The sequence below is a fragment of the Petaurus breviceps genome, unplaced genomic scaffold (assembly GCF_028583685.1).
Source record: "Petaurus breviceps papuanus isolate PSGF00001 unplaced genomic scaffold, PetGlider_PUasm1.0 174, whole genome shotgun sequence".
In the NCBI taxonomy this organism is placed as follows: Eukaryota; Metazoa; Chordata; class Mammalia; order Diprotodontia; family Petauridae; genus Petaurus; species Petaurus breviceps.
The window spans coordinates 30814983-30836187 of record NW_027185761.1 but is presented as its reverse complement, the minus strand read 5'-3'; the positions used below and the strand labels follow the sequence as shown (position 1 = coordinate 30836187).

The 21205-nt window shown below is 39.2% G+C and overlaps 1 protein-coding gene across 2 annotated transcripts in view; it reads left to right on the top strand.

Annotated features, from left to right (window-relative positions):
* The first annotated feature begins 828 nt into the window (after positions 1–828).
* ARL8B (ARF like GTPase 8B) overlaps positions 829–21205 on the top strand; it is a 47529-nt gene continuing 27152 nt past the window's right edge. The window contains exon 1 of one of the 2 annotated variants that reach the window (XM_069084056.1): positions 829–1167. In XM_069084056.1, the coding sequence (XP_068940157.1) occupies positions 1045–1167 (123 nt within the window). In that variant the 5' untranslated portion in view covers positions 829–1044. The remainder of the gene's footprint in view (positions 1168–21205) is intronic. The other variant, XM_069084055.1, reaches the window with a different exon arrangement.

The following is a 21205-nucleotide window of genomic DNA, read 5'->3' as shown; positions in this document are numbered from 1 at the left end:
GATACAACTTTGCAAACAAATAGTATTTCAAATAACTTAACTTTACAGATGATTAATAACATAATTTACAACTGCAAATAACAAATAGCCTAACTTTGGGAATGTTTTAGCACTCTATAAATGCTAGCTTTTTTCATACTAAGAAAGTGCTGTGGGAAAGAGCTCTGTATTTTTTTTTTCCATTTCTTTGATGGTCTCTTTTATTCCATTTCTCCATAGTATCTTTCATTAACAAGGAATTACTTGGGGGGGGGGCACGTTAATTATTTTTTTCATTTAATATTTATTTTTTTCTTTCTCACGTCTTTCCTTTTCTCTCCCACCCTCTCCCCCTTTCACCTTCCCTCCAGGAAAAAATCGAAAAAGAAAATCTTTCAACAAATATTCATGGTCACACTGGCCACGTCCACTGGCGCTGCTATTCTGGAAAGCAATCTGGAATAATGTCCCCAAAGTTACTTAACTGGGCACAGCCTCTGACGCTGCACTGCTCCTCTTAGGAAGAGTACTGGGCAGCTTTGCTTGCTGGACCTCCTCCTCCTCCTCTTCTCCTTCCTCCCCCTCTTCCTTCCATTTCTCTCCCTCCTTTTCCTCCTCTTCCCCTAGCAGCACATTAGAAAGAGGTGCAAGAACCAAGTTAGCTACAGCTCTCCCTGCGGGAGTTGGGACTGGATGATAGACAGGGGCTCGCGCTGGGACGCTCTCAGCAGGGCGGGGCGGGGCGGGGCGGCGCGCAGGGCGGCTTTCGGGCCTCCCGCCACCGGCCGTCAGGCAGGGGGCGCTGTGGGCTTCGAGGCAGGCGCCCCGGCGCAGGCGCGCCGCTCTTGCTGTGCGCGCAGGCCGGCGGGGCGTGGAGGGGAGGCCGAGTCATATGACCGCTCACTCGGCTTCCTGGCTCCGGCCGCCGCCGCTGCCGCCGCCTCTACGCGTCTCGCTGTGTGTGTCCCTGTCCCCGTCCCCGTCCGCGTCGCTTCCCGGGGCCGGCCGAGCCGTTGGCGTGGGGGGTCCGTGTCGCTCGCGTGGAAGCCGCCCGCCCCCGCCATCATGCTGGCGCTCATCTCCCGGCTCCTGGACTGGTTCCGCTCGCTCTTCTGGAAGGAGGAGATGGAGCTGACGTTGGTGGGGCTGCAGTACTCGGGCAAGACCACCTTCGTCAATGTCATCGCGGTGAGCGCCCCGCCAGGCCCCCCGGGGGGGCGGCGGACACAGGGCGGGCCCCTCTTCCCCCCTCCCCTGGGCGGCCGTTCCTGCCGGGCCGAGGGAACTCCGGGGTCCCACGCCCAGCACGTAGTAGGCACTTGCTGAATGCGGATGATAGCGGTGGCATCTCCTCTCCCTCCGTACCTCCACGGGCCAGCCCCCGCGTCCCTTTCATCCTCGTCTGCTCCCACTTAATGCCGGGGCTGTCGTCCTCTTTGGGCCTATGGGAGTGGGAGAGAGATGCTGGCAGCCAGGCTCTCCCTACTATGTGCCGTCGAGCACAGTGCTGAGGAGGAGCCACCAAGGAAGGCAAAAGACTGCCCCCAGTCTAATGGGGGGCGGGGGCGGGGCGGGGGCCAGCGCCAGCGTAATTGCGCTAGCAAACTGTGTATATACCAGGCAGAGACTGGGTAAATTGGGGTAACCAACAGAGGGAGGGCACTAGCTTTAAGGGAGGCATCCAGAAAGGCTTCCTGTAAGAAGGGGGGTTTAGCCGGAGCTCGAGGAGGGAGGCCGGGAGTCAGGCATGGCGAGGGAGAGAATGCCAGTGAAAATAGGATGTTGGGTCAGTACGAGCAAGGGTTCAAAGGTCTCAGCTCTCGTGGAAATTGTCTAGACGAGGAAGATCACGAAAAATCTGCGAAATTCCTATCTTCCGAAACGCGATTGTTGTCAGTTTGCTGGAGGAAGAGGGTGTGGGTCCGGGATTGTGCAGACCTGGCGGAGGGGGAGGAGGGAGTGTAGGTGGGGCCTGCCCATTCCGGCCCTTGGTGTCCCCCCCCGCTGCTTTGGGGTGGGCTCCTCTTGGAGCAGCCCCTGGGAGTTAGGCTGGAGCAGTGGTGATGGCCGTTTAGTATTGATTCTGTGCGTGAATGGAAGAATACTTGGGAAGTTTATGATTTTGGGAGGAAAGATACAGGAACGGGTGTCGTTTGTTATCATCCTTAGTGTAGGGTTGAGAAGTTAGGGTCCTTGGATCCTAATGGCCAGGTATTTGAGCTTTGGAAAGATCTTGACGGAAACAGGAGTAGGTCTGGAACTTTTCAGCTGACTTTAGAAATCGCCATTTGACAGAACACAAGCTGCTCAACTGGTTTGGCAACAAGAATGATTCAGTAATTCCTCTCCTTATGCTGAAGAAGCTAGGTAACCTGTGACTCTTCATCATTCCCATTGCCATATTACTGCGAGGATTAACACTTGGTGAATTCAAATGCAGCATCTAGCTGAAATTAAAGCATAGCCTTTCAATATATGAAGGAAATTGTTAAAACCCAACAATTGGAATTCCTTTGAGGGAATTACTATTGCCAGCACCAGTAATGCTCACATTTTTTTAAAGCTCATTTTATAATGATAAAAGTTACTTTTAAAACTTGGAATAATCACCACTGTTTAGGGAGAGAGTGCTTATGTGTGTGGCACACACATCTTAATGCCGTTCAAATGAGTAAAGATTGAGTAAACATTTAGGTTACTTAAGAAGACTAACAGTTGCACAAAATTTAAATGTGATCTAAAAAAAGATCAAGCTTTAGACCAGCTGAACTTAGATTAATCCTTTTTTGGTTCTTCAGATTATCCTAACTTTATTTTGATTTCGTTAACATGAAAATTGGAGTTTATTTTGTAATTGACCTTTTGAAAAGATTACTAATCCTTTGCAGAAACGCTTAGTACTCATGTGATAATTTTTTGCCAAAGAAGCAGCTAACTTTGAAATCTTAAGAAAGCTTCTTATACCTCTGAAAACTTTTTTTGAGTGCTGGTGATATTCTGTATAGGTATTTCATATAAAAGCAGGAGAATTTTAGAAAAATATCCCGGGAATCACTTCTTTTTCAGTTGTCAGTTGACTTTTTTTTTTAGCCGATTGGTTGTCACTTAATGGTATCTTGTATTTTTACTGAAGAGCATTTTGCAGTATTTTAGAACCTCTTGAATGAGGTTTGAATTCTGCAACTAAAATTAATCAGTTGAATGCTGTCAGTGTTATATTAGAATCCTTGGTACTAATGATGTATAGTGTTCTGAGATGAAATCTGAATGGTAACTTTAACTCATGGTAATATATTTTTCTTTAAAAAAGGAGACCTTATTACGTCATGTTAAGTGTGGAATTTAATATCAAGACTTAATTTTAGAACTTTTATTTCAAAGGACAATTTCTTATTAAAACAATTTATGTAGTCTTTCAGACACTTTGAAATAACTTTAGGAATCTATGTTCTGTGATTTTTAAACAGTTTAATTTTTAGACTTCAGACTTAAATACAGATGTTTAGACCATAATATGTCATTAGTGAAAATTGAATGTTTAATCTGATCCATCAATCCTATATTAATTACTTGCTTCTCATAAGACTTAAATGCTTTAATTGAAGCTAATTGTCATTTTGAAATATTAAACTTCCAGATCAACTTTCAGTCAAATCGAAATAATGTTGCTTTAATCGATAATCCTTTAAAATTAATGAATTTATTTTGTAAAGATGAAATACTCATAATCTTTATTACTGATTTTAAAGGTAAGGCGTTACTATAGTTAGAGCAGGGTTTCTTAACTTTTTGTGTGTGTCATGGACCCCTTTAGTAATTTGATGGCTCCTGGGGATACATCCTTCCCAGAATTTTGTTTTTAAATGCATAAAATAAAATACATAATGTTGCAAAGAGAAGCCAGTTGTATTGAAATACAGTTATTAAAAAAAAAAAACAACCAAAAACAAGTTAACTGACTTAAGGTTAAGAACCTTTGACTTGAGGGAGATTCTAAACTTAGGAAATTAAGAATTTAAAAATGGAAGTTTTTACAAATGTAGTCTAGCCATTTTTCTTCTATACAAAGAAAAGTTTTATTGAGCTCTACATTTCGTAATGAAGGTATTAAAGAATAAAAGATTCCTAAACTCAAAGGCAACTCAAGGTTTTCTGCTTAAGCAGTTATTGCACAATATGTCATGTGCTCCCTTTACAGTGTGATGCGTATGATGTATGTTGAGTAATCTTCATTTAATTAGAATTCTTGTATTGTTAGGAAGTTTATGGGGCTCACAAATTCCTTATGAAGTGTGTATTTGATGAGAGAGCCTTGTGCAGCCTAGAAAATCTGTAAGATTTCATCTGTATCTCCCTTAGCACTTTGACAAGCATTGGTGTTAACAAGATAATCTTGGCAAAAATTTCCTTTTTGTCTGTGGCTCTAGCTGAATTTGAACTATCAAGACTGATTTTTCTTGCCTTCAAACATTCTGTATCAGTTGACTTTGACTGAAGTGATAGGACATTTCTGTTTTTGCTTTTGTGCTAAAGAAGTTGTGTGAAGTGTTAGGTAAATATACAAACTAATTGCTTTCTAAACCCTTTTGTTCAGTTGTTTCAGTCATGTCTGACTCTTCATGATGCCGTTTGGGGTTTTCTTGGCAAAGATACTGGAGTGGTTTGCCATTTCCTTCTCCATCTCATTTTATAGATGAGGAAACTGAGGCAGACAGGGTTAAGTGACTTGCCCGTAGTCACACAGCTAGTGTCTGAGGCTGCATTTGAACTTGTCTTCCTTCCAGTCCTGATGCTGTATCTACTGTATCACCTAACTGCTCTCTAAACCCTTAGGACTGCTTATTAGAATCTCTGTAGCATGATAAATCTAGACATTTCAAATCCTTTGATTAACAGTTAGTGGGAAGCCTAGAGAGGCCTTTCTGAAAAGATTTAAGGAAGAGAATAGGTAGTTTCTATTAGAATATTATGAGTAGAAACTTATTGAATGTTATTGAGTTACTGTGTTACCTTTATCTCCTTAAAGCAACAATTAACTATTGATTGAATAGTTTGCTCAATTTTTTCATCAAAAACCTGATGTCATTTTTAAAGGAAAATCCCTGTTAAGTGACATGTACAAATCTGGAGGTAACTAAGGAGCAGAATGTTGATGGAGTGTAAGATGCAGTTGCTCGAGGTTCAGGATGTTGTTCCTTCTGGATATCCTGGAGTCTGCACTGAGGAGCTTGAGGACTCGGAAGCCCCAGCCACAAGTTGCCTTTCCTTTGGAACTCTCCTAGCAATTAGGGGAGTATGTATAGAGCTGGAAGAGACCTTCGATATCCTCTAGTGCAGGGCTTCTTCACCTGTGATTCAGGAGCTTCTTTTTTCCTATTTCGGTAGCTGTTTCAGTGTAATTGATCCCCTTTGTATTTTCTTTTATGCATTTAAAAAAAAATCTGAGCAACCATCCTTAGTCTTCACCAGACTTGTTAAAGGGGTACTTTACCTAAGAGAAGTTAAGAAGGCCTGCCCTAGTCCAACTCTTCTGATTATACAGTTGGGCACATTTAGGTCTGGACAAGGAAAGTGATTTGCCCCCAACAGAGCTGCAAAGCCAGGGTTCTGACTTAGCTTCTGATTCATCCTCTACCATGCTGCCTTTTCTTTATGCACTTTTATTTCATGTTATAGTTATTTTTGTTCATATGTCCATTTCTTTCCTGGAGTGGAAGCTCCTTGAAGGCAAGACCCAAGTCTCTTATCTCTGAGCTTCCTTCAGCATTGCACAGGAAATGTCCCACTCTGCTATTGTATGTGCCCCACTGCTGGATGTGCTGGGAAGACAAAGCAAGACTGAAACAGCCCTTGTCTCTAAGAGGGCTTAGCTCAGTTTTATTCATCTACTGGCTTATCTTTTGGGTTGACATGTTTTCTAGCCTATCAGTGAAATCAGAGGTCTGAATTAAAAAAAATGGCTTTTATTGTATTTAAAATTATTGCCTTCCTTAAAGAGGTTATTTCATAGCCTGTTGTACCTTGTAAGTTGCCCCAAATCACATTAAGAGGACCATCCATTGAACATCAGTTAAAAATTCATGACTTCTAATAGGAAATAAAATTGGTAAATGGGAAATTTGGCCATTTGGGTGATTGAGTAGATTTTGCTCTTATAAATTTTAGTTAGACTAGATTTGCCATTGTGCACTTTTGGATTTTAGGGTAAAATTTGCTTATTTTTCCGGGAGAAAACCCAGTAGCAGAGCAGTGGATATTTTTTAATTTATAGAAAGTATCCCTCTTCTGTGTTAAATTGGTTCTTCTAAAGCTTATTACTAATAAGACTAGGGCTATGTAATGTAATGCCAAGGAAAGGCAACTTCCCAAAGTTCAAAATACCAGCATAGGTGCTCTCCATTTTATTCAGTGACAAATTAAGAACAGAGAAGATCAAAATATGACATCATTCAAAATACAGCATTTACTAAGTGTGATTAAATAATCTCCAAGTGCTACCCCACCCCAGGACCTTACATTCATTCAATCAATTTGTCCCTGTTCTAAATACTTCTCCACCCCTAGGCTGTACCTTCATTTAGTCCATCACAAAACCCCTCTTCTCAAATGGAGATTAGTTTCCAAACATAAGTAAAGTACATTCTTTTGTTCAACCATAGAACACAAAAAGGTCAAAAGTTCCCCACCCCTGGATCACAATTGAATCTACCCCAGAGTTACAGCAAGTTTAAGCACAGCACTTAATACCCAAATGGAGGTCTTCTCTTCATCTTGACACAAGGCAAGTTCTCAGCAATCTTTGTTCCTGGGGAGACAAAGCTTAGCAAGTCCACAAGATACATTGCCAGTCTCTTTATTAATTCATCCTCTGTCTGCAGAACAGTCCTAGGACCCCTGAAAACATTAGCAAAACCCTCTCCCAGGATTTCTGTAAACATACAACAAGAAAATCCTTCTTCAGGGCTTCTGAACCAACAAAAGGTTCCCAGACCCCTGCAACAACAGCACTGTCCTTCACCAGTGGACAGTATTCACTCTGTCTGCAGGACAGTCTCAGGAGCTCTTAACCAACAGCCAGGTTCCAGGACTTCTTCAACAGGACTGTCTTTCACCAGTGGACAAATCTGGCAAAACAACATCAAAACAGACAGACAAAGTACCAGCAAAACAGCCATGTCTCCTCAGTCCTTGGCAGCTCCGGGGGCAGGTCTCAAAAGTCCAGGGCAATTCAGAATGGCCCTCAGCAATCCTCTCAGTCTCTCTCTGCCTCCAAAGGTGCTGCTTCCAAAAAGCTCTTCTACCTCTCTCTTGTGTCTCTCCAAATCTACATCACCAGCTCCTCCCAGTACAGGACTTTCTTTTCACATCAACAAGTCCATTCCACAGGTGGGATTAACAAGCTCTGGGTTTTAACACACAATCAGTTTGAAAACCAAGCCAATACAGGGGGATCTTTATATTCCATTACTATCACAGGCTATGAAATGGAACTTTTTTTTTCAGCTTCTTTGTTAAGCTGGCAGGCTTAATATATAATGTGTTAATATAGCTTATTTTTTCTAGTTGTTGTGGTACTATATTAGCACTAACTGGTTTTAAAATTATTAGTGGACTAGACTATAGTAGTTCATCTTTCAGAACTGTAATGTTACTTATTCTCTTCGTTCCGTACTTGCCTTCATACTGTTTGGTGGAGGCTGGAGCATCACGCCGACGGCTTTGAGGATCTCCAATAAGAGCATCTGTAGTATTTGATGAATTCCAAGCAGTTTCACAAAGCATACTGGATTTCCGAAAGTATTTGGGATTATTAAATTAATCTTTCATTTACTCTCCTTGAGTGATGCCATATGATTGGGAATTCTGCAGTACCATAATCTCTGAAGGATTAAATTATGGGTCCATGAGTGGCGTTGGGGAGATTCACGGTATGCAATAAACTAGCTGTATAATGTGACCACTGAAGAATTGTACATCAGAAAGAATGTCAAAAGCTGTCTGAGAGCTGTACAACAACCTGTGTGCTCTGTTGGTATCCTTACAAAACACAAAGATCTGAAGAAAGAGCACCCGGCATGTTGGGTGGATGTACTATGGAGAATTGAACAAAGGACATGAAGAGGATGAGAAGACCTGGATGTGTTTTTAAGCCTTAGCACTCAAAGAAGTTCCCACATCAGTGAGATAAAAAAGCATTGAAGTATTGGTTATTTTTAATTGGTGCTAGATTATTACTTGACTGTTATATTTGACTCTAGAAATAAATTAATATAGTGGTACTGAAAAAAATATTGTAAGTAAAAAGTATTTCTCTTCTGAATTAAGAGGAACATGGATTTATGTACAAAAGCATTTAGATTTAATGACGTACTTTAGATACTAATTTAGATAGCTTTAGATACTACTTCCCAAGATATATTTGAACCCGCATTACAATCTTGTTTTGGGTTAAAGTTTTTAGGTTCAAGTGTCAGTTTCTTTAAGTAAAAACACAAGCACTTCATTTTGTTATGCTGTTTAGCTTACACAGTTTCTTAAATTAGATATGGCCCTTGTGTATGGATCTGATTTCAGCATTTGACCAGCCTTTTTCAACAAGATGATAGTCCTTTTGAAGTCTTGTAATGGACAGGTCTTTTTGTTTTGTTTTTAATTTAAAGATCAGTTTTTGTATTCTTTTAAAAATAATCTGTTTTCCTTCCTTCTTTAAATAACTTCTGGTAAAAGAGGCTTTAGATGCCAGATCTCTCTTTGCATTTGCAAGTTTCTCTTCATGTGAACAGACGAAAAATGTCCTTTAATACTGAAGAGTCTGTGTTGTCATAACCTAATTTCTGTAGCATTACAAGGTGATTGGCAAAGATGATACTTGCTAGCTCTTACTGAGGGCTTTTTTGCCGGTTAAAATAGAGTTGCTTTAAGGACATAGGAATTTTTATCTTGAGCCTCAAAATTTGAGCATGTGAAGATTCTGTGAGGATATATTTGGAAAATGTTGAACAATAATGAGAATCATTTGGATTCTCCTGAACAGACAGCTCTTGATAGTTTAAAGTTTTTTTTACCTTTTAGGTTTATGAATTGGATTATTTTGGTTTATTTTTAATTCAGAAATTTGTTAACGTGCATAAACTTAACACTGGCTAATTTGGAAAAGATAGACAAATTATATTTCAAGGTTGTGGTAGTAATTTGTGTGAGGTACATAATTATATATTGAATTTGATTATCTTAGAGGATGAAATAAGACTTCATATGCTTATTATTCGAAGATGTTCTGTTGCAATAATAACTTGTTTTAATGAATATTTTCTCTGGATTGAAATAGGGAAGTAGAAAATTCTCATTTTTCCATTGGCTACTTGTAAGGATTTAGGAAAAGTAATTTAAACTCTAACTCTTAAAGCTTCATTTGTAAATAATTGATAATCCAGCTAGTTAAGATTTTATTAATAATAACTTCAATTGGAGGATTTATATTCATGCTCATTTGGTATTGCTGGGAGGAAGTAGAAAAATCTGTTTATCAGTAAAATCATATATCCATCAGACTTATCAGTACTGTGTGTGATTTCAGACACTGACTATGAAACTAGCATGTTTTTTTTAAAGGGGTGCTAAGATGAAATAGAATATGGATGTTTCCTATTTACCAAATGTTTTTGTGCAAACAATAATGCCTAATGTAGACTTTATTTCAGAATCTGCACTGAAAGAAGGGGAAAGCCCTTGGAAGTTCTTTACTGAACCTATAGAATTTAGATTCTCCAGAGAAGTCAGCTTTTTGTTTTCGACCTAAGCATAATTTTTGATAAGAGAATAGCGTTGAGATTTTTTTGGAGGGAAAAAACCCCCACCTCTCAAAACAGCTATTTCATGAAATATTGAATAGATCTCAACAACCTATGTATTTTTGTAGTGTTCCTGACAAAGTCTTTGTGCTAAAGGCCGATTCCTGTGATGCCCCAGCACCCTGTGTAGGTGAGCTTGGGTAATTGAAGGGTGTGCAGGAGCAGCAGATGATGTGTCGGGGCTGGGACCAGCCTTGACTCCTTTGTTGGCAGGGAGTCAGTCTGGCCAGGGCTGGAGAGACTCTCCAACACAGAGGTGGTGGGTATTTTCAGCAACAGCGATTCATGGTTTACTCAGGTGTGAAGTGGATGAAATTTGCGTGGATGAAATTTGCGTTAATGGAAAGAGTTAACCATATAAATGGAGTCATACATCTTTGAAGTCCTGAAGATACTTAGTAGCCATGTGCTCATGGGAAAGTCACTAAAACTCCCTAGAGCCTTAGTTCTTCATCCGAAAATAATACTTGTAATACAAATATCAAAGGATAATTTGTAAGACTCAAATGAGATATGTGTGTGTGTGTAAATGTAAATATTGCTTCACAAATCCTAAACCACTGTTGCAATGTCTGTTATTAAACTACTGATAAAGCCCATTTCCACCCAACAATACATAAATTGTTAGGCTGAAAGTTGTGAGACTCTTCAGGAGGCAGCAAATGTTTTATACCTTTAAACCTTCAGAGACTCTCCCCTCGTTGCCTAAAATAAATCTCCCTAGTTAGTAGGGAGAAAAGCTAGAGTGTATGTAAATTTGATACATACAGGACAGCATGAATGCGTGTTATCTATCACCCTTTCTGGCTTATGTTCCCTGTTGTCTGTCCTTGGAGTTTAAGTTCTGGATTAAATCCTTTGATTACTGAGTCCTCTTTTTTTTTTTCCAATTAAAGCACATTTTGTATTTGCAGTGTGCCTGTGCAAATGAGCATCTATATCCTTTTAAAATGCCATATATTAGAAAAGAAACCAGGGGCGGGCGGCCAGGTAGCACAGTGAGTAAGAGCACCGGCCCGAGAGGGATGACCTGGGATCGAATCAGGGCTCAGATACTTACCACCACACCCAGAAATAACTGGCCATGTAACCTTGAGCAAGTTACTTAAACCCAATTGCTTTAAAAAAAAAAGAAAGAAACCAGGAGAGGTAAGATAGCTAGTGTTTCTATATATTCCTTTAATGTGTGCAGAGAGCTTTAAAAATATGATCTCTCACTTGATCCTCACAACAAGGAAGGCATGTTATCACCATTTTATAGGTGGAAACTGAATCAGACAGAGGTAAAATGTCTTGACCAGGGTTGCACAGCTTATAAATGCCTGCCTATTTGAAATCAAGTCTTCCTGACTTGAAGTCCCATGGTTGTATCCACAGCCTCCCTCATACTTCTCTGTGAGACTGGCTCCTACCTATATTTATTTCCCATCCTTTAACAGCATATTGACCCTCTGAAAGGAGGTTAGTGGGTTTCATTCTCCATCCAGTGACTTAAAAAAGTTCATAGTATGTGAATTATTGACATAAGATGTGTTAATCTGATTGGCTTACCAATCACCACTTTTGTTTCAAAGTACAGGAAATGATTTACTTGAGATGTTTAGGGCTACATGATAAAGTGAAATTTACTGAAGTCTGCCAAGGGACTGGTGTCAGTCAGCAGACCACATGTTAGTAGGTACAGCCACTGCAGGTTCTGAAACTGGCAGCCCAGCTGTATATTATCCTGGGCCCAGACTAATCATTTTTAGGTCTGTGGTGAGTGCATGATGATAAACTAGGCCATTGGAACTACCATCCTAAATTTTGGGTGACTCTGTCCCTCTATGAGGGAGGAGAGTCTTTTTTTAATACCTCATGGAAGGCCTGTTTGGAAAAATATAGCAGTTTTTGAGACATCTTCTGCATAAGACCCTTCAAGGAGGTAAGGCCTAGGAGAAACTTGTGGTGTGAGGGATGTGAGTTCTAGGTGTTCCCATTTTCAGTGAAAGGAGTATCTTCTTCAATGATCAGATTGCTTATACTTAAGGACTCAACACCACATTTGTCTGTGGCCAAAAATGAAGACTGACTGAAGAGTTCATTAATTTAAATTGTATTCCTCAGGAATGCTAGGTAAAGTTGATAATAGAATATTATCAGTGTTTTGTAGTTCTTTAAGGTTTACAGAGCACTTAAACATCTCATTTTATCCTCACAAAAACTATGGGAGGTGGTGCTAGTATTATTATCCCCATTTTAGAGATGAGGACACTAAGGCAGACAGAAGGGAAGTGCCTTGCCTAGGGTCACACAGCTAGCATGTCTGGAGTCACATTTGGACTTAGGTCTTCCTGACCCCAGTGTTCTCTTCCTTGTGTCACCTAGTGCCTCTGAAGACTATATACTTAGCACGACAAATTTGCTTGCAGGCTTGTTAGAATCAGATTTTAGTAGAAATAGTTAAATCTCTCATGAAACATGGAGCTAGCTTGAATTTGGATACTGTTCTCCCACAGAAGACCATTTTGACATATTTGTCTATTTTAAACTTAAAGCCTGTCAATGCCTGGGATTTTTCTGAGTTTTTTTTAAGTCTTAGGATTTGTATTTTGATATCCTATATTTCCTTATTTTCCTTCTACTCATATTATAGCACTGATCTCCTTACCATTTGAGCCTAGCTAGCTGGAAAGCTTGTTGCATGATCTCTAGTCCTTTTCATACCTGGTTTGTTTGTGGTCTTCTATTTAATTACTCTGGGTCCTTAAAGCCTTTCCCTGCCATTCCTTTGTGCTTCCTGTTACTGCTTAAAAAGAGCCAGTCCCTGGCTGTACTCAGTTACTGTAAAGCATTTGGTTTAATTCCCTTATAATTGTACCCTTATTGACTGTGACACTGTTGACAGTCTTTCTTGTCACTTACCCTGTCCACATGTGCATTTAGAGCTGAGTTAAAATGCCCTGACTTAGTTTTGGTGACCTGATTCTGCGCTAGGCTCTTGGAGGTGACAATTTGATTTGCCTGTGGTCTTAGAGGTCATGTTCCCACTGAGAACAGCAACATTGGTTTTAAGTGGTTACCAACAGAGGAGCAGCCCAGGATTTGTGTTTGCACATTCTAGTTTTTATCATTTGAGAGGTCGAACTCATAAATGTAATGAGTTTTACCCAGTTCAAAAATTGACTGTGACTATTCATGGATTATATCCTTTATATCTTTAACTTGTCTGTCTAATTTCATTTGGCTTTTGGTGGCATCCATATACTTAAAGTCTCTAATATATATACTAAATTATATACTAAATATGTAAGGGTTGTACTAATTCTTAAAAATCCACATTTCCTACTTTAGCTTAAAGTGCTTCCTCACTAGTAAATTCTTATATTTATGGCAACATAGCTTTTAGGATGAGGTGAGTTTGGAAAGTGTTGATTTGTTTTATTGGTAGCCAGATTTTGTTAACCGGCTTTCTACTTGGTAGAAAGGCTGCCGATTTTTTCTGAGATAATTTGTTTGAGTGATTCAAAGTGGAATGCAATATTAAGCTGCTGAAAATTCTTAATTGTCATAGAATTGTGACTCTTATTTAATAATGTGATGTGATGTCTCTTCATTTTGTAAATAGAGTAGGAACCTTTAGGATCTTTCATTTCATTGATATGGTGAACTGTCCAGGTGAGGAAACTCCAGTTTAAAACCAATTTAAGTTGTAACTTTGAAGCTTAGAAAATTTACTTCTTTGCAACTTCTGCTGAGTACTCAGAGGTTAAGTGATTTGTTCATAGTCATATAACCAGTATGGTATATGCTGGAAGTGGGATTTGAATCTACACCTTTCTGGCTCTGAGGCCTGCTTCTATCCACTATCCTGGGCCACCTCTCGTCGTGTGACATTATATATATATATATATAAGGGTCTGTGCTCCCTTAGGTTACAAAACCAATCCAAGACAAAGTGATGGAACTGAGCTAATGAGGAAAGAAGCATTCTTGATGTTTCATAAATTGCACTGAATTCTAATGAAGAGGAACAATGGGGATTTTCTGGCAAGACTGATGTAGATACATAGGTAATTGACCAATTTGGATTTAACAAAAATATGTCCCGAGGATGGAGTCAAAGCAGGTAAAAGAAAACGATTCTTAAGAATGTGGTCTGTCAATGCTGTGTCAGCAGTGCTGATCTCAGCAGGATCTGGGGATGGCAGGGATGCTAAAGACAACACAAAAGAATTTTAAAGACTGGCTTGTGAGAGGGATCAGACTAGAGAGGAGCTTTGGGGATCCATGGACTGATGATTACCAACAGTAAAGAGAAGACCCAACTGCCATGTTATTGCTTCTGTTTTTTTGCCAAGGAAAATTACTTTTATCCTGGAAGTAAATGGACAAAGATTACTAATGGGGCATGATCCTGAAGATGAAAAAGGAGAGATAATGAGAGCACCTAACTGTCCTTGCTGTCACCTGGCCCTGGGGAACCATAGCCTCAGAGCTGCTGATAGTGATAGCTGAAAGGTCACAGAAAATGGGAGAGCTAATGTGAGAGTGGAGAAGGACATATGCCCTGGTGATTAAAAAAAAAAAAAGAGAGAGAGAGAGAACAGAGTCTGCAAACTATAGACCAGTTAGGCTTCGATTCCAGGGAAAATTCTAGAATGTATCATTAAAAAGGTGGTTGGCAAACATTTGGAAAAGGAAGCACTAATTATTGTGAAGAGCCACTCTGACTTTGTCAAGAAATGATCAAGCTCATTTCCTTTTTTTAACAAGATTATTAAATTAGTAGACATGGGAAATCGTGTGGAGATAGTTGACCTAATTTTAGCAAAGCATTGATAAAGTAGCTCACACTGTTTTTGTGGAGAAGATAAGAGAGATGTGGATGAGGTCAGTGGTCTCTGAACTTTGTGTGTATATCTATCGGTAAAAAGTTTTTGCAAACAACACCAATGTACCTGTACTTATGTATAATTGTTTGCATGTGTTATGGTACATTATAAAGCTTAAAGAAACTGAAATAAAAACAGATAAGATGAAATAATTGTAGAAGTGTTTTATGGTTAGATTTGTGCTTTAGGAAAATCACATTGGCAGCTGTGTGAAGGATGAGATTGGAGTGGAGAGCCCAATTAGGAGGCTTCTGCATTAATGCAGGTAAGAGGTAAAGAGGCCCAGAACTGGTGTGACAGTTTTGTGAGTAGAGAGGAGGTATGTGAAAGCTATTAGAGAAGTAGAAATGACAAGATCTGGCAACTGATTAGATATGTGCACCAGAGGAAGGTGAGGAATCTAGGGTAAAGGGTGACCAGAAGGATGCTGGTATGCTCATCAATAACAGGCAAGTGTAGAAGACTGGTATTTGGGAGGAGAGAAAAGTAGTGAGTTCTTTTTTGAGCTTGTTGAGTTTGAACACTGGACCTAGAGTCAGGAAAACCTGAATTCAAATCCTGACTCAGACACATGCTAGCTGGGTGACCCTGGACAGGTCACTTAACTGACATTTGCCTCAATTTCCTCATCTGTAAAATGGAGACAATAAATACCTTCTCAGGGTTATTGTAAAGCTCAAATGACTCTTTGTAAAGCACTTAGCACAGTGCCTGGCCCATAATAGCAGCTTAATTAACGCTTTTTTTCCTTCTCCCTTTTCCACCCTTCCCCTTCTGTATCCAGTGTGAAATGTTCATTAGGCAGTTTATGATGTGGTATTGGAATTCAGGAGAAAGATTAGGGCTAGATATATATGTCTGGAGTCACCCACTATTGAGATCATAATTAAACCCTGGGGAGCTGATGAAGTAATAAGCAGGAGAGAGAGTTTATAGTGAGAAGACTCAGGACAGAGACTTGGGGTCCATTCACGGGTAGGGGACACAATATGGATGACTGCAGCAAAGGGGACTGAGAAGGAGCGGTCAGACAAGGCAGGAAGACCAAAAGAGCAGTAGAGACAGGAAGTATCCAAGAGGAGAGAATGGGCAAATGCTGCTCAGAGGTCAAGAAATATGCAGATTGAGAAAAGGCTATTAGATTGGGCAGTTAAGAGATGGGTAGCTTTGAAGAGAGCAGTTTCATTTGAGATAAGAGTCAGGAATAAGGAGCATGTTGAGTTCCTGGGATATTGGAAAGATGGTGATTTCCTCTAAGGAAATAGGAAATTCCAGAAGACAGGTTTGTTTTTTTTTGGAGGGGGAAGGTGATAATAGATTTGCCACCCAACTACATTTGTTTTTTTTTGTTTTTTAAAGCAATCGGGGTTAAGTAACTTGCTCAAGGTTACACGGCCAGTTATTTCTGGGTGTGGTGCTAAGTATCTGAGCCTAGATTTGATCCCCAGGTCATCCCAACACTGGGGCTGGTGCTCTTACTTGCTGAGCCACCTGGCCGCCCCTAAGCAATTGGGGTTAAGTAACTTGCTCAAGGTTACACGGCCAGGTTCATCTACATTTGTTGATTCTGTGCTACCTATTCTCATTGAAAAATGAAAAAAAGTGTGATGGGATTGACTTATTAGCAGCTGTGCCACAGTGCAGAGCCTGCCACTGTTGTGATCTAGGGGCAGATGTGGGAACACTGGGGTGGTGGTGGGAGGGTAGAAATTTGTTTGGGCAGGAAGTAGTTAGGTCAAATTAATTTATACCCTTCCTGCCTTGAAAGTTCAATACCTAGTGAATCCATAGACAGCCTGGAGGTGAGGAGGAAGGTACAGAGTGGACAGTTATTGAAAAGAAAGGTGTATTGGAGACAAACCCTTGATTGACTTTAAGGGTGAGATTTGACCTATCCTCACATGCTCTGGGTAGTTGATCACTCATCTCATTGGGTTAGTAAGCACTACCTACTCCCCCCTCTCCCCCCCCCCCCCCATTGAGTTGTTTCATGGTCTGTACTTTGGAGACCACTGGATTAGATAATTCAGGTAGAAGGGCCCAGAACTGGTTGATTGCTAGATTCAGAAAGTAGTTGTAAATGAGTTAATGTCAACATGGCAAGAGGTCTCCAGTGGAGTACCTAAGGAATTTGTGCTTGGTCCTATGCTGTTTAATATTTTTGTCAGTGATTTGAATAAATGTGTAGATGGCATTCTTATCTAATTTGCTTGGTATCGCTAATATAGGGGTGACAGGATCTAAAAGGACTTGGCAGCGTAGAATCTATTAAGATGAAATTCATTGAGATAAATGTAAAATCTTACAGTTGGGTTAAAAATCAGTTCTACAATTGCATGATTATCATTATTTTGAAAAAGATCTGGAAGTTTTTAGTGGACTGCAAGCTCAATACAAGTCAGCCATATGATGCTGGAGTCAGAAAGTTCATAATGTACTGAGAGGCAGAGGTTCCAGGAATAGAGAGTTGATGGTCCTGCTGTCATTTACCCTCATCTGGGTTGTTCATTTCAGGGTGCCACAGTTTAAAAAGAATATTGACAAACTGGAGTGTCCAGAGGAGTGCAGTCAGGACAGTCAAAGACCTTGAGTTCATGTCTTTTGAAAACTGGTTGAAGGAACTGGGCTGTGTTTAGCCTAGAGAAGATAAGGCCCCCGAGAGACTGAGGGAAGGCAGTGGAAGCGGGGGCCGGGAAGCATCTTCAGGTATTTGACGAGCTCTGTGGAAGAGGGATTAATCCAATTTGTTCTTTTTGGTTCCACAGGGCAGAACTAGGAGAAATAGATAAAATTTCAGAGAGATAAATTTAGGCTTGATGGCAGGAAAAAAAATCCTAAAAATTTCACCTGTCAAAAATTAGTATAGGATTCCTACAAAGGTGGTTCCTTCCTTTTTCTTGAGATCTTCATGTGTTGTCATGTATCTTATAGTGGACTAGATGGTCCCTGAGGGACCTTCTAACTCTCAAATTCTTTGATTTTGTGAAAAAATTTAATAACTCCTAGAAAACATCCCTATCTCTCTGGCTTTTTAGCCCACACTAGGCTTATTGTAATGGTTGCAAGTGTGATTGTAGATGGCTAAGGAGTAAATGCTATCTGTGTAGTAGCTTAGAGATACTGTCATTTGGCATTTGATTAGTGTTCAGTGATGTAGTATTCCATGACTGTGTGTGGATAGGCTGTTAGTGTATGGAAAGTGATCCACTACTGTCAGCCAATGAAACTGAACCTTTCAAGCAGTGATGTCAAACTCCAAGAAAACCACAAGTAAGGATCCCTCCCTGCAGGCAGGCTGCATATTGATTTCAGAAATCACATGTTTAGATATTTGTTTTTTATTAATATGTTATATTCCTATTAGATAAAACTAATATATAAAATATTCTTGTTATTTTGGGGCAACTTATATCATTATATGTTAATTTATAGATATTATTGTAATATTATAGGAGAAGCTAGCTGGATAGAGCACCTGGCTTGGAGTAAGGAAGACCTGAGCTCAAATCTGGTCTTCGACCTTACTAGCTGTGTGACAGTGGCTGAGTCACTAAAGCTCTTTGCCTTAGGTTCCTTATCAGTAAAATGGGGATAATTTTATCCTACCTATTTATCTCCTACCTCTCAGGTTCTTATGAAATGAGATAGTAATTTTATAGTGCTTAGCATAGTGCCTGGTACACTCTATTTAGATAATTTGTTTTCAATATTTATGGGTGTTTATATTAATTACATGCACATAAATCAGATAAGTTACAGATTAAAAAAAGAAACATACAATGTTGTCTTAATATCAAAAAGATTCAAAATTATCACAAACTATATCATTACAAGATTGAAATGTAATTTGATACTGTTTGCTAGAACCTTGGCATCTTTTGCCGGAAATGATTTTACCACTCAATTTTCAAAGATTTGTTATTTTTATCAGATGCAGTTTTCAGTATAGCTAGTAAATGCTCATTTGATAATCTTAACTATATGAAGTTTTAATATTGTTCAGGGATGAAAATATCTACTTCATTAGGTATACGCTACCAAGCACATTGCTAAGATTCTTGCAGCAAACATACATATTTCAACAAAATGTCTTCGCAAGTAAGAATGAAGATCTGGAACACTAACTTCATTATACTTTTAGTTCTGCTACATTGAATTTCCACAAGTTATCTTTGAATGTTACTTTTCATTCTCAACATTAAAAGATAATAGTAAACAATTGTTTTCACACATACAAATCCTTCATATTTCCTTTTAAATTCAAATAGTAATTACTGAATATGTGAGGCACTTGCTGAAATTACAAGACCCAAATCACACTTGATAATTTTTACATGTAGGAAAATGAGTCGAATAAAAAATTGTTAGTTTCTTTTTCCAAAGACTGTGTTAGCTTAAATGCTTTAATGCAGTCATGCATAAATGTTACAGCCTGATTTTGACCCTAATGTTTTCCTTTCAACTCATTTAAATGCCCCATAATACGTACATTGAAAAAAAAATCTTGAAAACAGTTCTCATTATTAAAGTATTCTGGTGACTCCCTTTTCAATTTTAAAAACATTTTGATTTCTTGGTGAAGTTGCCAGAATTGCTTCAAAACCTTATGACAGCAAAGCCAGCCAGCTTCTTTGTGATAAAGTAAACCTTGCTGCTTACTTTCAGTTTCCAAGAGTAGTGAAGAAAACTGTCATTGATTCAGTTCTTGAGAACCTACAAAATTCACTGTTTTTAAAATCGTGAGCACATTTTCCATTTCTTCTTCTGAATGCACCATTTGCTGGTGTATAATGTTAGCAGCGAACATGATGAAACTGACTCTCAGGAGCAGTGTCATTGAGCTTAGCCAGTAATTGAGCTACAAATCCATTTGTCTTCCCTGTCATTGCTGTTGTACCATTGCCACACACATTAGTTTTGATGATGGAAGATTATGCTTTTCTATGAGTCCACATACTTTCTTTAAAATATCTTCACCTGTTGTAGCATTTAGAGAAAATTCTCAAACAGTTCCTTCACCCACAGTGAGCTTTTTGTCACGTGCTCAAAGAAATATGACTGCTTGTGTCAGGCCTTTAATACCTGGTCTACAATTGAAAAAGACTGTTCTCCAATTTTGATTTAAGTTTTCTGTGATGTCAGGGGCAATTTCAAAATTCTTTCTGTAACAGTGTTTCATGATAATACTCTGAAAAAACTTTTTTGGTACGAAGAATTTCAGTGGCTTTCAGCATACATTCCTTTACAAAATCACCTTGACTAAAACACTTTGAATGTTTAGTTACAAAATCTGAAATAGCAAAATATGACTAATGTGCCACACTCTTGCTATCTTCATGGGCTTTTGCAAATATTTTTTGTTGTTTTTGAAGTGTAGATTTTAAATTTCTCAATTTCTCTTCTCTTATTTTGCCTAAGTATTGGTCATAGTCAGACCAGTGTATGTTATGGTGGCATTTTAAATTATAGTCCTTGCATATACTAATAATGTGTCTACCAATTAAATATAAAATCTTGTTTTCTGCTTCACAAAAGAAATATCTAGCTCCCAACTTGTCTAAAAAATTCTGTTTTCTTCTTGTATGGATCTTTTTTGACTTCTTAGAATGAGATATGATTTATACCCTTCCTGTAAAGTAAAAATTAAAATAATTTTTAAAACAATTTATAATTTTATATTTCTAATTATGAATAAATTTATAGCTTTTTTACCTTATATAATTTGTAGTTGAAGACTTCTTTCTCTTTATAACTGTAGTGATGACTCTTTGAATATGAAAGCAACAAAATATCATTTCCTGTGTACTATTTAACATGGAATGGATTTCCTGGGTCCATGGATCAGACTTATAGATCATCTGCACAAACTGTGCTAAAAGAACCTGAAGGTTGGAATGTACATGAGTAGGTGGCATGAAGCTCTCCCCCACTAGCTGCTGTGAGGGAGTGATTTCCGAATGTGAAGGACTGTCGTTTCCATGTGGTTGGTGTGCAAGAGAGGTAAAGCCTGCTGTTGAGAGAGCAGCAGTGGGAAAAGAGGAAGGACTGCTCTTTGCATGTCTCCTTTCTAGAAGTAGGAGCCTCTCATCCGCTTGGTTTCCATACTAATTCCAGAACAACAGCACACTTTCCTAATGAATGAAATTTCCACTTAAAAAAATGAAGGCTGCCTTCCCCACTCCATGCTTCAGTACTTCAAGGAGGATCCAGACCTGTGCACAGTGGGCTGCTTCCAAGTGCTTAGTCACATGAAAATATATGATCTACAGTGCTACAATGATAGCCACTATGCAAAGGAAAGTAGACATTTCTACTGTTCACTAATAGTCCTTCAAAAATTAAAATATCACAAAGTTCTTTGTAATAAACCTTTTTCTGCATTTTCCACCAAAACCAGGTTGCGATTTGCAAAAAGAACAGCTTAGCTGTGAACTCTAAAGACTAGTTTATGATGTTTTCCCACTTTGCAAAGCCTTCCAGGTGCTGCAGATTTCTGCCCTA